General features: G+C 40.8%; 2 protein-coding genes across 2 annotated transcripts in view; one reads left to right on the top strand and one right to left on the bottom strand.

The window, feature by feature from the left end:
• Positions 1-2,133: 2,133 nt before the first annotated feature.
• On the bottom strand, positions 2,134-9,488 carry LOC120741507 (retinol dehydrogenase 8-like). The gene is made up of 6 exons (XM_040044514.1): positions 8,713-9,488; positions 5,241-5,402; positions 4,959-5,138; positions 4,666-4,759; positions 3,427-3,610; positions 2,134-3,304 (listed from the first exon to the last, which is right to left on the bottom strand). Exons 1-6 carry the CDS (start codon positions 9,032-9,034, stop codon positions 3,077-3,079), a joined length of 1,170 nt encoding a protein of 389 aa, XP_039900448.1. The 5' UTR covers positions 9,035-9,488; the 3' UTR covers positions 2,134-3,076.
• Positions 9,489-13,498: 4,010 nt separating this feature from the next.
• The window catches only part of LOC120741433 (collagen alpha-1(XI) chain-like), a 53,058-nt gene continuing 48,379 nt past the window's right edge, over positions 13,499-18,177 (top strand). The window contains exon 1 of the mRNA XM_040044391.1: positions 13,499-13,881. Coding sequence (XP_039900325.1) covers positions 13,803-13,881 — 79 coding nt within the window. The 5' untranslated portion in view covers positions 13,499-13,802. The remainder of the gene's footprint in view (positions 13,882-18,177) is intronic.

Raw genomic sequence — 18,177 nt, 5'->3', positions numbered from 1 at the left:
TTTATTTTTACTATTAAAATTGGGGTGCAGCATTTTGATGACAGCTTTGATTGTCAGCTGCAGAAATAAAGTTCTTTGACAGCATTAAATAAAACCTGGCGTAAAGTCAAAGTTCTGTTTTTAAATGCTGATCTGAAAACTTTAATCAGGAATTCTTTTACAGTGCATTTTGCCATACAGAATAATATTTTAAAGATATCATTTCTACAGGACTGAATAGTCCTGTACATACATCCTGTACATACATCAGTATGTAAAAGTCCAGAGTCTCTGTGGATCATGTGAAATACAGGGTGGCTGTATCTCAGGTGGCAGAGCAGGTCAGCCACTAATCTGAAGGTCGGTGGTGATGGCAAGCTACATTGTAGCTTGCCATCACCAGTGTGTGTGAATGGGTGAATGACTGAATGTAGTGTGAAGCGCTTTGGGGTCCTTAGGGACTAGAAAAGCGCTATACAAATGCAGGCCACTTACCATTTACTTGTAACATTACACAAAGCAAAGGTCGCTGTTACAGTGTTCAAAAAGTGCTGTTTTTGTTCAACATCAGTGGGGGATCTATGGTGGACGCCTGAAGACGATTTCCCTCTGAGGAGGCTGCTGGTGAAGATATTTCTGACATGATTTCTACCTCACTTGGTCAACAGAACATCTGGGACAGGATAGCGGTGAAGAAAGAGAGGGAGAAAGCGGCTCTAAACCTCTGGACCCAGGAATCCAGGCCCAGCTTGGTCCTGATGATCTCCCTCACCCATTACCCCCCTCCAGGGTATTTATAGCTATTGATAACAAAGCAGATTCTGGGTCCTGCTGTTAAATGAAAAGAATAAATTGTGCTCCTATGAAACCTTTGCTGTTGTGTTTATAAGTCGAACATTTTATTTAAAGTTTTCAGGCTCCAGAGCTCTCAATCTGCAATGGATATAAAACTGTTTAAATCTTCAGTTTGATATCATTGTCAGTCTTATGCTAAAATCTCAAAAGACAACATTACATTTCCAGATTTAATTTTGATATTATCAGCAACTCTGGGCCTCTGTGGAGACTCAAAAATATTGTCAAACATATTGACAATGAGAGCAACACAAGTGTGTAGCATCACTAACTAGCTCACAACAAGCCTACCACAGCGCCCGTGCTAACTGTTAAACTTACAAAATCATGTTTAGCTTATATCAGTAAAAATAAAATGCATCAAATTGCTGCCAAACAAATTTTTTTCAGCCTGCTGAAATTCTTTGAAAGTCTAACATTATTAACAGTAAAAAAATTACCCAACTAGCAAGCTGCCTACAAAAAAATCAAAACGAGGCCAAAGTATTTTAACTGGGCTAAAAATGCAAATAATGTAACAAAAACTTTGAATGACTTAAATAACTTAATTAATTAATAATTAATCAATATTTTATTTATTAATTAATTAAAAATCCTTAATGATAATAGGTGACACGAGGTGATTTTATTGCATAACCTTTATTAAAATAGATTACTATTACAGTTTTATTAGTGGAAAGATAGACGGGTTTTGTACAGAGCCGTGTTTTCTGAAGACTGCGAGAAGCAGCTAGCACAGTTTTGAAAGACATAAATTGCCATGTTTAATCCCAAAGATGTTTACTTTAATATACTGATGAGAAAAAGAAATCAAACAATGATGCAGAGGCTACAGATCAGGCTACAGACGTGATGGAGTTCTCTCTGAACAAATTAGAGTGTCTTGGACTGATGAGGATAAAACAATGAAGTAAAGCAATGCTATGTTGTCTTGTAAGTGTGAATCCTGCTCGTTTAGCAGTCTGCATAGGATAACATCCTTTAAAATCTGCATCAATTAAACTGAACTGGGCTACAGTTTCTTTATATTCAGAAACATAATATCCTATAAAGGAGAACATAGATACACTATATTGTCAAAAGTATTCACTCAGTGATCCAAATTCTTGAATTCCTGCATGCAGACCGTTTCTACAAACAATGGCAAACAATGGAAAGAATGGCTCGCTCTCAGGAGCTCAGTGAATTCGAGCGTGGTACCGTGACATGATGCCACCTGTGCAACAAATAAGGTTGTGAAATTTCCTCACTACTAAATATTCCACAGCCAACTCTTAGCGGTAGTATAACAAAGTGGAAGTGATTGGGAACCAAACCAACTCAGCCACGAAGTGGGAGGCCATGTAAAAGTGGATGCTGAGGAGTATAGTGTCCGGAGGTCGCCAGCTTTCTGCAGAGTGTGTAGACCTCCAAACTTCATGTGGCCTTCAGATCAGCTCAAGAGCAGTATGTAGAGAGCTTCATGGAAAGGGTTTCCATCCAAGCTTTACATTAACAGAATGCAGAATGCAAAGCGTTGGATGCAGTGGTGAAAATGTGGCTTTGGACCGTATTTGTCTGAGTGCACTGTGCCAAGTGTAAAGTTTGGTGGAGGGAGGATTATGGTGTGGCTTTGTTTTTCAGGAGTTTGGCTTGGCCCCTTAGTTCCAGTGAAATATACTCTTAATGCTTCCGCATACCAAGATATTTTGGATAATTTCATGCTTCCAGCTGATTTTGGGAACTGTTCTAACATCTCTGAGCACTAGTGGAGAAAGAAGGGTCCATTAAGACATTGAAGTTGGGTGTAGAAAACCTTGACTGGCCTCCTCATCCAACATCATTGTCTGACCTTAGAAATGTGCTTCTGGAAGAATGATCAAAATTCCCAGAAACACATGCCTAAACCTCGTGGAAAGCCTCCCCAGAAGAGTTGAAGCTGTTATAACTTCAAAGAGTGGACTAGCATCATATTGAACACTATGGATTATGAATGTGATGTCACTCAATGTGATATGAATGCAAAGGAGGATAAGTGAATACTTTTGGGAGTATAGTGTATTTCTCTTCACTACAATGCAGACTGCATATCAACAGCATGAAATGTGAAAAGCGACAAAAAACTCTTTGAAAATGTTGGTGTAAGATTAGATTTTTTGATTTGCAACTTTGTCTTGTTCATATTAGCAAAATGCATTTTTTGCAAAAGCCCACATAGTGTTTGTGTTATTATTCAGACTGTTGCACAAAACATTGTTCAAGCCTAGTTTGGTGAAATTCTCCATTTCCTCATGAACCCAAAGGTGAGGCACTTCAGGACGGGCATGCCGACGTTCATCAAAGGACGCAGGGTAAATAGCATGCAGTAGAAGGCCTGGAGAGACAGGTGTCCAGTTTCATCGGCATATTTCAGCGCTAAAATGGGTGAGTACAGCGGGTTGGTCAGATTGTGGAAATGTGGATTGCTGGCTTCGATCATGCTCATTGTATGCTACAAAGAAAGATAAGACAAATGGAAAGACACCATCTGCAGTCAGACTTAAAGGATTAATCCAAGAAGGAGTCACATGGATTAGACTGAGTGAGTCATAATGACACAGTTTATGAACTTACTTTGGCAATGTGATCAGGTGTTTGTCCCAGTATCTCAAAGATATCCACAGCACCAGGGAGATAGAAATTCCTGAAGTAATTCACTGTGTCGGGATCAACACTAGGCCACTCCTTCTCTTTCATGCCCTGAATCATCTTTAACTCAAATTCTGTGTGCACAGGGCCTGGCTCCAGCATTGACAATCTACGGAGAGAAAAACACACAACAAAGAAGTAAACCACATGGCTTAGTTAAATAGATTAAAATGAGCTTTAACTGTTTTAAACACAAGTTTGCTCGGATTTCTGACGCAACTGGATAGTTAAACTGTTTTGAATGAAAAAAGAAGGGAAAAAACCCCAAACCAAAACATTCTTATGCTGTTCTGTTGGTTTTATCAGTTATTTGTTTAATCCCTTTTTTCAGATTGAAATTCAGCTAACTAAATTTTTGGACAGTGGATTTCCATGTAAGTTTTTTTTTAGAGTAAGTCATCTAACATGCCTGTTGATCCCTGAAATGTTCCTCTAGTTCGGCCATTACGTTGATATTTATTGTTTTTTGTGAAATGCCTCGAGGTTATTAGACGGATCCTCTTGGGACCATAAATGTTTGCACAAAATGTCACGATAATGTTGAATATTTGTTGAACATTTCAGTTTGCACCAAAGTAGTAGTGTACCAACCAAAACAGTAACATGTAGCAGTTATTTGTATATTTTTTTTTATTTTTGCAGCTTCTCCTACTTGATGCTGGAATTAGGGCGAGGCCTCTTTGATTGACAGGTATCCCAGCACAGGTGCTTACAGCCTGCTAAGACGGTCACTACTTAAGAGCATTAAACCGAACTTCTGCACCATGTGTGCTGTTGGAGCCTTTTGAAGCTTTATTTAATGGATAATCTGAGTAATATTATGATTTGCTGTTTGGTACAGGCCATCCAAGAAGTTTTTTTTTGCAGCATTTTGTGGAGTCCAAAATCCCTGGATAATGTCACAGAGTCTACATCCATCTTTTATACTCTCTACAGGCGGGCCTACCTTGACAGATTACTACACTAAAATGTAATGCTCCTAAATCAGTTCCACCCCATGCTTTGCCTTCAAAATGTCAACAGTGTGACGGTGAAAAAACTTTCAGCTTGAGGCTTCCCAAACTAATGGAAATTCAGTGACTAATGTGTAACCTCAAAGTTTGTTTGTTCATCTTTTATTCACAGCCACTGATTACTGTCTTTCTAACAGTCAGTTGTACTCACATGACATTAAAACTCAAAAGCTGCGCAGCCAGACCCTTGCAGAAGCCCTCAAGAGCAAACTTGGAAGCTGCGTATACCTCGTTAAACGCCACCCCTGTGAAAAACAAAGCGTACATGTAACCTCACAGATCGGCTGTTCACACATGTTTCTGAAGTCATACACATTAGTCTCTTCATATGTCCGCACTTCCATTAGCCTGCCGTCCACCCGCCTAACCGTCAAACTGAAGCTGACAGACGTGTTACTTCCCCCACCACACCTCCTCTCCCTTCATACGTCTACGTCTGCTCACCTTGGAGTCCCATCACACTGCTGATCACTATGATGCGTCCCGCTCTCCTGTTCTTCATGTCAGGCATCACCTCCTTGATCAGGCGAACTGATCCATAGAAGTTGGTCTCAAAGACGTTGTTCATCTCGTCCATAGGGATGCTCTCCACTGGACCCACCAGGCCGATGCCTGCATTACTTACTGGTTTGGAGAAAAAGGATGAATTGAAGAAAAGGCTATGATCAACACCAGGTTTGGACATTTTAGCATTCCAAAGTATAGTGATGCTTTCGTTGTACTAACTGAGGATGTCTATGTGTCGATCTTTGATGCTGTCGACACACTGTTTCACCGACTCGTCACTGCAGACGTCCAGTTCAGCCACAAAAAGAGTTTTGCCGTACAAATCCCCAGCAGCTTTCACCAGATTATCTTTACGTTTCAGGTCACGCATCGTAGCTATTACTGCAGACAACATGGTGACAGAAAAGAGAAAAAAGACAAAAAATAATAAGATGGGATTAATGTTCACATGTTTTGTTATCTTAGCCTCATTCTGTGATTTGTTTCATCTCTATCAGCTCTGCAAAAACAAGATTGCCACAGAAACGCGACATTTTTATTTAACCATTATTTATAGGTAATCCCACTGAGACTCAGTGTCTCATTTGTTTCTGTCATCTGTTTCAGACACACATATTAAAATTACAACAACAAAAGAAACAATAAATGTTTACACAGTCATATCAAAAGCAGGAACAAGTTCCCAGTGATGATTTCACAAGGACATGGAAATGCAGTCGTGCTGAGAAGTGGCAAAACTTTGGTTTGCTGAGTTTAGCCACTGCCATCCCATCCAGCTAGAGCCATCATGCCATAAAGAAGACCTCCTCTGTGAAAACTGGAGAGAAACCCTGCCTCAAGCCAAAAACAAGGACGGGGCTTCTCTCTAGAATCAGAATCAGAAACTTTATTGTCATTGTCACAGGTACAACGAAATTAAGAATGGTCCCCGATCATTGTGTCATCCCTAGCAATGTCAAAATATAAATAAAACAATAAAATTCAATAAATAAAATAGATAGACAAACTCGAATTGGCAACTGCATGTTGCCCTTGACAAACAACTGAAGTTTCTGCAACATAATGTCACGACTTCACTCCAGCCATCAGAGATGATCATCATCTTAGCTGACAAAACACCTGATCACACTGGAACTCAGGAGCTGGAAGATCTATAAGCCCATAGAGGTTGGCTGGAGAGGTTTTGCAGGACTGTTCCTCTGGAAAGGCCTTAATCGACCAAATCCAAGATTGAAGCCACAGACAAAGCCACTGGATGGCTTTGGATTAAAAGCTGATCCATGGGTAGCTTCTGTTTGGATGCAAGTCTGGGCTTGATCAGCCCTTGCTGCGTTACCCAGGCGACAGTGTCTGATTTTGAACGACCAGACCAAAACAGCCCCGTAACCCCTGAGAACCTAGAAGATGTATCTTACGCACCGTGAACCAATGCAACCTTCCATCTGTAAATAAATGATTAGGAAACTGCAGGTAAAATGCTTATATGCAGACAACATTGCAGAGTCAGACTAAGTTCAGTGTCTACGGCTGTATTCAAACTGACAAGGTATGAATGAGCACAAAAACAGTGTTTTTTATTTCACACAACGAAAGGCTCTGGTGCAGCATCAACATAGGATTTACACACATTTTTGAGCTTTTACGTGAGAATTTTCAATCTGAACGAGCCTGTCCTTGTGTACATGCCTGTGGCAGAGGGGTGTGCTCCGCTGGAGGGGAGGGTTGGTGCAGCGGGCTCGAGGGGCACTGCCAGGGTGGCTGGCAGGGAAGCTGAAAGCACTTTAGAAAATGCATTTTCCCTGTTTCAGTGATGCCGGACATGGAGGAGAGGGAAGTGCAGGTGGCGATGGCTGGAAAGTGGCCGCAAAGCACAAAATACTATATATAAAGCTATCAATAAAACAGTTCTCACAGCTCTTACTGTTCACAATGCGATCAACAGCTGTGAGTCAGGTGGAATAATATCCTATAGGTAAACATACAGGATAAAGTCCACACACATGGACTTCATCCTGTGCGCACATGCCTACTTTTCATGATTCAAACATGACTCATTTATTAGTTGTCACTTTCTAAATAGCAGAAGGGAAATCTATGCTATAGATAGCCACCATAGTAATGATAAACCTTAAGTAGCTTTCTGCGATGATGCATAGTATGCAGACTGGCATTAGCCTTGCCATGACACATCACCTGCCTGCTCCAAAAATAGCCCGGTCAGCCTTCACAGCCTCGTCCGTGAGATCCTTGAGTAAAGCAATTATTACACTAACTGTGGCTGGCTTCCTCTTTTTACCTATTGTCTGATGTTTTAAGAGAGACTAAGGTCTAAATTGGCAACACAGACATCTACACAGCATCATGTAGCGAGCTAGGAGAGTGTTTCCTTTCACTGCAAAATGCAGTTTCTGGCCTTAATGTTGGAGCAATACCCTGAGCACCACTGACAATCACTGACCGCTTCGAAGTCCATAATCTTTCTAGTTACATTTTTCATCCTCTGAACAAGTAATTCTTGGCTATGGTTCTAGAGGTAGAGCAGGACATGTAATCTGAAGGTTGGTGATTTGATCCCTCACTGCTCTAGTCTGGATGCCAAAGTCTACGTTTGAGTTTCCAAATACATTAATCATTGTGTGATTGAATGAATGTGACATGTTGTATGAAGCACTCTAAGTGCTCGATCAAATTGGAAAAGTGCTATATACGAACCAGTTCATTTACCATTTAACATAAGATAAGACAAGATAGCCTTTAATAGTCCCACAGTTAAGAAATTAACTTTGTTACAGCAGCAGAGTATAAGTATGCATTTTTTCCCATGCTATGATATCATTGTTTATGACTGTTTAATAGTATCAAAAGACACAGAGAGGCATTAATATGACTAGCAGGAGAAATGGAACAGTAGAAAGGCAGCATTACATACATATATAATTAGCTGTGACTGGGTGATGTAATGATTTTTAACACAGGCCGTGTGTTCCTTCAGTTTGGTATTGGATGTAACAGACAGGGCGTAGGAGGCAGCCTTTGAAGGAGTGCGCGCAGCTTTGATTTGGATTAGATCTGGTCTGATGCTGCAGAGTCTTAGTTTCTCTGGCAAAACCCGACGCGCTGTATTTCAGTGCAGACTGGCAAAAAATTGCCTCTCATGCTGGCGCACATGTCTGTAACAAGCTGTGCAAGTACTGGAGATCTGTTTTGTAGAGCTAACAGGTTTTTTGGCGATAACCTGAGAAAATGACAGCAGTTCTCTTCAGGAAATATATATGATATATGTGGCAGAATACTGTTGATGAGGACATGAACCATTTCCTTTAAATATCCTCAAATCATTTGTATTATTTCACCTCCGCTTTTGCATTTCTGAAGCAAAGAGCTCCAAAGAAGGTCAACTTTGACCTCCAGGTTCTACATAAAGTAAAAATTTCAGCCAATAGCTTTGTAAGAGACTTATTTGTTTTTTAAGAGTGTTGCATTACAAACATGATCATTTTACAACTTAACAACACTAAAAAAAGACAGTAGAGGATAAAGCTCCTGTGATAAATTATATTAGTTTTTAATTATTTCACTGAACTTTGTCTGTTTCCCTATGTCTTATAACACAACTGTAGCCTGTTCACATGCCAGACCAGTTAAAATCTAATATATAGGTATCATCTACCTTCCTCACTCATGTACCCACCGTGATAGCGCTGCTTTTCATCCTCGGCCAGCATTACGGCAATCCTCAGGCCGATGCCGGAGGAACAGCCTGTGATCAGCACCACTTTCTGCCCATGTCTCTCCATGGCTCTGCTCAAACTGATACTAGCAGACAAGCAGCTCAGCAGGATGAGTGATACTTTCAGATGAAAGCCATTATAAGAGGATAAACTCAGAAAGGGAGTCACATGGACAGGCCACACACCACACAATGCATGAAGACTGGGATTATCCAACAGCTTTGCGGGCATAATATAACTGTTAAAACTGAAAAAAAGGACAGTAGCATGTGGAAGAACCATACACAACCACAGCAGCCTGTCACCTCATCATTGCAACTACTACTGTCCCATTCTTCAACCAGCATTTGTCACATCACCCAGTACGGTTGTTTTGGTCACTCTGGCACAAACAGGTTGTGATCCCACAAGTGTTCAGTGGGGTTGAGGTCGCTCCGTTCCATCCTCTCCAATCCCAAATTCTGGAGGTAGTCTCTGAAAAACCCCCACTGTGTGTGAGCAGGTTTTTGTCATCTTAGAGGACAGAGTTGAGTCTCAGACTGTGGAGATATGGGATTGCCACTGGTTGCCATCTCATCTTGATATTTCTCTGCACTGAGATTACTTCCAGTAAAGATGAGCCCTATTTTTCCAGTGAGGGAGATGCTGCCACACACTGTCACACTGCCTCCACCAAAAGCTGTTATTCTATCAGTGCAGCAATCAGCATAGTGTTCTCTGTGTCTTCTCCACACTTTGACCCCATGATCCAGCAGAATCTGGACTCATCACTGAACATAACGTTCCTCCACAGCTTCAGGTTCCAGTGCACATGTTGGTGACACCAGTGTAAACAGGCCTGACAGTGAAGGGCAGTTATGGCAGGCCTCCTGACAGCTCTATGAGACCAGAGATTAGCTGTGTGCAGTCTGTTCTGGATTGTCTGGTTTTCTCTTTGTCCTGGAAACCTTCACTGCAAATCTGTAAAAGACTGCCTACAGTTCCTAAGTGCTGACAAGTTGAGGAATTGGTCTTCTTGGCACGCCCACTTTGTGGCGTGTGTCTCACATCCATTATATGGAACCTGGCCTTCAGTTTGGAGATTCAAAAAATGCTGTAGCTTGGCTTTGCAGAACACCATTTTCAGGTTACCCTGTGGCATGAGCCATGTCCAGATCAGTCACATGTGTCTGTGCCATGTGTCTGCGTGGAGCAGACACCAACTGTAGCAGGGTTCTGCTGCTGGTGTCAGTCAGGAGCCTGAATGTCAGCACCTGGGGTACCAGAAGTTCAAACAAAAGTCAACAGAAGAACAAGCTTTTTGGTACTGGCAGAGAAGTTTGGCAAGTTCTTCATGGGCGCAACTCAGATACTCAACTTAGCTGCTCAACCCACAAAAGCATTTTTCTAATAAATGTGACACCATTTTAGGGGAAATAAAAAGACTTTCCAATGGTGTAATTTTTGTTGCTAAGAAGCATTGTTACAACAATGAAATAATCCACCAAACACAAGTTTTTGTACTTTTTGTGTTAAGTTTAGATGTCAGCTTGTGTAGACCTCCACCAAGATATTTGGCGACTCCCAGTGGTCAACATGATTACTTTCAATAGATAAACTTAAATTACTGAAATGTAATCAAAATATAAAGGGCAGTGTTGCTCTAGCAGCACAAAGGATAAAAATAATATAATCTACAATAAAAACAACTTTGATAAAAGTACCAATTGTCCATACTGAAGGCCTTATATGCGAGGCAGTGCAAAATGTTATATACAGTAAACTGAAAAAAAGGCCATGTTGGATTTACTTGATTCAGTAGTGGACATTGGTTGCACACAAATGTTTTGCTTTGGCAGAAACTTAAACAACTGAGTTAAATCAACACAACTTTTTCATATTCAATAAACATGCATTTTGTGTTCATAAAACGCAATTGAAACATGTTTAAATGAAGTAAGTTGAGCTCTTGGAATATTTTAATCCTTCACAATTTTGTTATTTTATTTCAACACTATTCAATAACTTTTACCCCAATACTACTTGGTCACTTAAATACTACATGTTGTCTTCATATTACATAATATTCAACAAAGTCTAGAGTCTGGTTACCATGAAAACTGAATGGATCTACAACTTCCTCCTATCTTTATCCTGGTTGCAGGGGGGTTGGGAAATAACCCTGAAGTGATAGTTACAAGGCAGGGTACATCCTGGACAGCTCACAAGTCTATCGCAAACCACTATTTGCGCTTACATTGACAGGTAATTTAGAATCACCAGTTAACCTAACTCTAACAACTGCACGACTTTTAACTGTGGGAAGAAACCAGAATACCCAGAGAGAACCCAGTGCAAACTAGCCAGATTGTGGATTTGAACCCAGGACCGTCTTACTGTGAAGCACTAACCACCATGCTACCAATCCAGACTTAACAAAAGTAGGAAAGCTATGATTTCAAGGCTTGATGCAGAATTTTTTTGTATGTTTTTGTCCTTGACAGGTTAAACCACAATAAATAGCAATAGCATGCACGTGGTGTGTGTTTAGTTGTCTGCCTCTTATAACTCCAGTGATTTTCCTGCAGTTTAACATCTCGTGCGATCTTGTGAATTTCATGAGTTCAGCAACTAACCACTCTTACTAGATTGTATCGTGTCAACAAGAACAAATTAAGTTGTTGAATTTCACACAGATCCTTCGTGATTTAATTCCGTTCATAGAAACATGAAATTATTGTGTTCAAATTACAAGTTAGACTTTTTTAATGTAACAACCACCCAATTTACCTTTTACGGTATACTAAAAAAAGTAGAGGCGGCTGCTCAACTTGACTGAGATGGATGCCTTCCTGAAACCATGATCCAAAGCGCGTGAGACTGAAATCCCGTGCAGTGTCGTAGTAAGTTATTGACTGCACTCGAACATGATATGAACAATTTAATCTAGCCTCTCTGCATATCATGTAGTTTCTACACTATGTAGTTACACTTAACTTTAAAGCATGAGGCACTTGTGTTAAATACACGCAAGATGCTTATGTAAATCCAAGAGCTGGCCAATCCCTTTTTTTCAGTGTAAAGAGAATTCTAGCAAATAGTGTAAATGGCATTAATAAATGTACACCACTAATCTAAGAAGAACAGCAAAAATGTTTGATACAAAAATTTGTAAATGTGTGTGGAAACTGTGGAAGCCTGACAGGTGTGTTTACGTGTCACAAAAAGGAGAGCACGGAGTGTTTTTTAGAGAATGGTATGAATGATTTCCTGATGCATTCTTCATGGCAGAGAGGGTAAAGAAGGAGAAGGAGCTCAGCCCCCTCTGTAGTGAGGAGTTGTGGGGGTGAGATGGGTTATTCATTGTGACTACTCCAGATTCCAGTTGAGGTTCCAGCTGTGCATTAAGTTGTTGAGTCTGATCAATTTACTTTAGCTTTTGTTCTAAGACAAAGAAATAAGACCATTAGCACAATGGTGTGGATTCTTTTTTATTTTAGAGCACAAACATATACACACACGCACTTCAACACAAGACAGTAGCTTCCAGTCATACATTTAAGACAACCTACCTGAAGCAGGAGGTACAGGGACTTGGGAAATATGCCTGGAATCTATTCTCTTCTCCAGAAAATCAGCATGCATGTGTGCCAGAATCCAATTGAGTCTTGTTGCCAAAACAGTGCTGTTACTTGAAGAGCTCCTAATAATTATGACTAATAATATCACAAGTGCCTTTAAATATGAGATCATTTCCCTCTGAGAGTCTGATCATAAGCAACGCGCCGAAAATTGTGCTTACAAAGGAAATAATTGCTCTTTCCTTCTGATACTTTGTAATTCTCTGAGATAACTTACAGTATGTTGCCAAAAGTGTTTCTGTAGAAATAAAATAGAATAAAACTGAATTTATTTTAAGCCCAATCACAAAAACTGTAATGGGATACCAGATTTGTGGAAAACCTGCAGCCAGATCACTCCATAAATAATAACAATAATAACAATAATACTAATTATAGTAGAAAATCACCCTTGTGCACTTTTTATGACAATATCCGTTGAAATTTGGTCAAAAATTTGCATGCACATACACAAAAAAAGGAAAGAAAAATACACATCCTTTAGACATAACAAATGCAAATGAAGCATGTGTGTACGCATGTGCGGAGTTCGCAGTCTGTTAGACTTCTTCATTCATAAACTTCTTGTACTCCCAGTGAGCTGCTTTAACTTTTGATAAGTTTCTGCAGAAATCAGGGAGCCTATTTTTCTTCTATGGTGTGCGTCTGAAGAGAGCGTGGGGTGGGCAAAGACAGACAGGCACTGGAATTTGGAATCTGCAGCGGCATATTTTTATTAGTTGGGCAGCACCGCTGTCCTGTCCTAGCATGCTGTGTATGTGTGCCTTCAGAGGGGGGGGGAGAGCAGTCAGTGCAAAGTGGCACACTCGTGTTTGTAAAAGAGAGCAGTCCCCCCCCCGGTAGGTTATTATTAATATTAAAGTCTAATAACAAAAAAAGTGTGCATGTGCTCGTGCGTGCCATCGCTGTATTGCAATCTGTGCTCGTGCACGCAGGGCACACAGGCGCGCCAAATCACAGAGACATCACATAATCCCTAAACCACTCATCCAGTATTGATGCTAAGAGTGACACGCGCAGTAATTATGGTTTGAGCACAGCCCCACGAGCCTAGAAGGAGTCTCCGGGGAGGCAGGGAGGGAGGGGTCGCCCTGCAGAGGAGGAGAGGGGAGGGAGGGGAGAGAAAGTGAGGAAAGTTCTCTGCGGGTGAAGTTAGAAACACCTTCCCCCAGATCAAGGGGCTCTTCATCACCGGTCTGCCGTTTTCATCCGTCCACCCAGAAGTCAAAGAGCAAAGAGAGCGGTGTGCGGGCTCCTGGGTATCACCTGTAATCAGCTGAGTCCGCTTTTATGCATGCGCGCTCTTAATTACAGCTGCGCATTAAGACGCACGGGCGCTGCCAGACTGTTGAAGCTCTCTGGTGCAGAGTCAGAGCCGTGTCCAGAGGAGCGAAGAGCAGCCGCGACGGAAGTGTTTCATTAATAAGTTCATGATGGATCGATGGAGCCAAGTGCGCCTGACGTGGCTGCTGTTGCTGCTCGTCGCCTCGCTGCATACCTCAGGAGCAGGTAGGATGAAGCATCCACGCTTGTTTATTAGTTTATCTTGTGTTAATAACTGATCCTCTAACTTCAGTTACCCAATTAAATGATGTATAAAAAAAGTTGAATTGGATCCTCCCTCCTTATCTCTCCTCCTCTAACCTTGTCACATCACTTGTCACCGCCTGCCCTCCAAGTCTCATGAGACAAGTCTGAGTGTCCTTTTTAGCCCATCCTCGATCCTGTTTTCATGCATTTACAGAAAATGCACCGTCAGCCACTTGTTTGGTTCAAAACTTCCTAAAACTCTTATCCATAAATACGTCTTCTAGTCATTTTCTTTGGTCTCCTTTTGAGGTATAATTTCATTCCTCTGTGTTATGCAGACCTAAGGCTTATTGAACTGAATCACCTTTCTCGAGCCCACTGCACATTTGCTAGACATTGGTAAGATGTCGGCCTATATGTCCAGACTTGTTAGTCCATACCTGCTGCATCTGTCTGTTCTCTCATAGCACAGCTTACGGGGTGTTTAGCCCATACAGCTGGGTAATGAGGAACAGACTGAGGCAAATTAAAGTGAGCTGTACTGAACTTAAACTGGAGATCCTTGCAGCAGCTCCTGGAGCTGCACCAGAACCATATGTGGAGGACTTTAACTGTCCAGGGCTTTTAGAGCTCAGGGTGGACGATGTTCATCACCAGCACAAGCTCAAGTGAGCTTCTTTTTATTTTACAGAATGAGAAAAGCCTCCAACAGTCCATTTTATGGTTACTGACATCATACAGCTCCTCTGAGGAACTCAGTGAAGTGCAAAGAAATAGTTTGTTTTAACCTGCTAAGCCAAGACTGACTGAACCTTAGTCAAGAGAGGCCACATACTTTCCCGTGGCTTCTTAAAACTTGTGAAAACAAGTTAGTTTTTGCTCAGTAACACAGTCCTGCTTCAAAAGGAATTTTTGACCTTTAAATCATTAGCCAACAATTCACCTCAGTGTGTCTTTAGGTGTTTTGGAACATTTTTCTTTGAGCGCTTGAACGGCTTTTTGTTCACTTTAGCTTAAAGACATGAGGACATCATCACCTGTGTTTGAGCTTCATTCTCAAATCTGGAAATGGCACTTATAACAAAACAAGTCCAGTGTTGGATATTGGATAAAGATCATGTAAACTAAGGGAACAGCTGAAGATGAGCTAATTTAGTCAGTCACACGGACTATAAAGTGCTTCTCGGGGACATAAAATGCTTCAGAAAATGAAGGATAGGCTTAAAAAGGTCCAGGCTGAACTGTGTTCTTCATCTTCTAACTGTTCTTGTTTTCCTCATTTAATGATGGTTTCATTTGAAATCCCCCCAGAACCAACAGCTTAGTTCAGGAGTAGCGAGCAGGTGACTTGGCAAACACTCCACCATGTTGTCTTCACGTGCTCCATCTGAGAAGATGCTGAGAAAGCATAAAACTATTTGTGTTATGTCTCAATAACCTTTAATAGCATCTGCCTTTGTGTTGGAGATTAAGAAAAAACTTACGATGCCATATTTCAAGGTTCATTATCCTCCATCGCAGTGTAAAGTAGTAACACACACATACTCACATACCTTATCTGTGAAGGTCATTTCTAAGCTGACTAATGTAACCTCTGGACCAGAAGGTCATCTCAGGTCAAACTCAGGTTATAAACCTGACCTGGAGGCATCTTGAGCGTGTCTCAAGATGTTCTTGTAAATAAGAGTTTATTAGAAAATATCCCACTGAAGCGAAGAGAAACACAGATTCACAAAGAGTGAAAACACATGAACAAACGCTCTTTTGTTTACCTCATCAGCTCTTTTCCAATTAACGAACAAACTCCTGTATTTTTTAACAGCCTTTGGTCACTCTTGATATTTTTCTCATGGTAGGAAAAAGTCACGCACCTGGCTGTCCAACAGGTTTTGTTTAAATTATGAGCTCAGACCTCAGAGCAGCGTGGCCTGAGGTGTTTCTGACGCCTACCCTTCCTCACTGTGTAACTGATAACTATCAGCCTGACACAGTCTGTTTAGCCATTTTTTCAGTTTGAGGTTTTGCTGTTACAGTCTGACCGACTTACACCACTGACACAACCTATGGGAATGCAACAGATTCACCCTTTTCTCAGCATCAGTTATTAAGGAGTAGGCAGACACAGGTGGTACTGAGCACCCTAGTAAAGGCTCTGCTTTCAGAAGTAAACCTTGGATAAACTGAGCAACACCTGGGTTTACCTTCTGTTTCATGTTAAAATGACTGCTGGTGAAAGATGTTGTACTTATAAGGGCTGGGAGTGTCAGTGTGGGGGTCGGCCTGCCCTGTTAGACTGAAACACTTTGACAACTAGTGGATGAATTAGAGTTAGAGTATTATCTTTGTACTAACTGGTAATACCTGAACTTCTTATCTGGCACTAGATGTGAGTTTATATTTATCCAACTTTGTTTTTTTAAATGCCTTGTTGTTTAGCGCTCACAGGCAAATATCGGGATAAGACGATGAGGATTGACTGTATCGTTCTGCCTTACCTTAAAGAGAATCTGCCATGCAAGACTCCACGAAGAAATCCTTGAAAACATTCACTCAATCTCTCAATAACTAAATGCAGAGTTTCCCCCCATCTGTACTCAGTTAATGCCGTATATATCCTCAGGAGAAAATTATGTTCACTTTGTTTAAGATCAAAGCAAAATGTCTGGATGGATTGCCATGAAATCTGTACAGACATTTTCTATTCAATGAACACTGCTGATTTCAGGATGATGTGTGACAGCAAAGATAGTCTGGAACTGAATTTTGGTCCAGTGTGCAACGTCTGATGTGGAAAGTTGAAACTGGTATTACGCAAACAGAAAGACACATTAAGACCCTAATTTAAAAGGTTAATGACTTTTAATACTTGTTTTACACAGAAAAAAGTTGTTTTGGAGGAAAAGTATTTCCTCCAAAACAAGAAGGATATATGTATATGTGTATGACTTTAATAATAACAAAACTAAGACATTTTCATCGGTTTCTGCGGTGCTTTGTCTTTAGCTAAACGTTAGCATGACTAAGGTAATTACAATTAGTGCATGAAGGGGAACCAGTCCCCAAAAAGCAAAACAAAAGAATCCACATGAGTATGCTTGATATGTCAAAACAGAAAAATTACTCAGATGGAAAAGTCATTCTCAACCATTTTCATCTACTTATACAATTAAAGCTTGTCCCAGCTGTCATAAAACAAAAGGTTCGGCTCACTCCTATCAGTGCACTGAATCCCCAATACAGAGAGACAGGGAAGCTTTCACACTCACATGCACACCTACAACCAATTTTTGAACCACCAGTTAACCTAACATGCATGTCTTTGGACTGTGGGAGGATGCCAGAGGGTGCCCACACAGGCACAGGGAGAACATGCAAACATCACACAGAAAGCCCACAGCTGGCTTGTGTTTTCTAACTCAGGACTTTCTTTCTGTGAGGTGACAGCAGCAACCACTGTCCCAAACAACACAATGCTAAGGAAACACAGGAACTTACATGCACTCAAAATATGACGACTTTAAAGGCCCTACATTAATACAAGAAAAAAAAAAGCTTTTAGTTAAACTCGTTTAGTTCAAATCAGCTGATGCCTGGGTATTTTACTGCCCGGCTGTGTAAACAGTCTGGGTAACTGGTTGTATAAAAAGTTTCTAAAAGGACCCCAAGAAACACGTGTTGAACCACTGGTGATTTCAGGCTTTTATTTTGAAATATCAGACAAAGCACTTTGAAATGAAGGATGCATGTACAGGATTAACCTTTGAGCCAGCTGCGAGTCGTGGCCAATTGATAAAATACAGAAAAATCATGAGATCGGCGTTGCGTTCCTTCTTTTTTCTGGGACAGCAGCTCTCCAGTGAATGCATTCAATTTATAATCTGACACAAGGAATCATATTTATTTCTCTATTATCTGTTTTTTTTTTTTTTTTTAATAAAATCATGCTTTGATGTTAAGGTGCTGATAGATTTTTCACCATTTGTATATTTTTTTTATGACTCTGGCACAGCTTTAATTTTTTCCATGTTTAAAAATATGCTCACCCTTTGTTCTCCAAAATCAAAGCTACCATATGATGCAACAGCCAACAATAATAGGGGCCAGAGCCACATAAAGCAACAAGTATCGGCCCGAGAAAAGCTGGAGCCCTGCGACTGACAAATATTGATGCAGTCTTTGATCGGCGTTTGAGAGGAAGCCTGCATGAGAGTCAGACTGTATGCACTGCACGCGAGTGAAACTCTCATTTAGGTAAAGAGAAGGGAGAAGATCACA

The sequence above is a fragment of the Simochromis diagramma genome, unplaced genomic scaffold (genome assembly GCF_900408965.1).
Source record: "Simochromis diagramma unplaced genomic scaffold, fSimDia1.1 OVJJ01000798.1, whole genome shotgun sequence".
Classification (NCBI taxonomy): domain Eukaryota; kingdom Metazoa; phylum Chordata; class Actinopteri; order Cichliformes; family Cichlidae; genus Simochromis; species Simochromis diagramma.
Note: the sequence above shows the minus strand (reverse complement) of the source record. Positions and strands in the feature narration are given on the sequence as shown.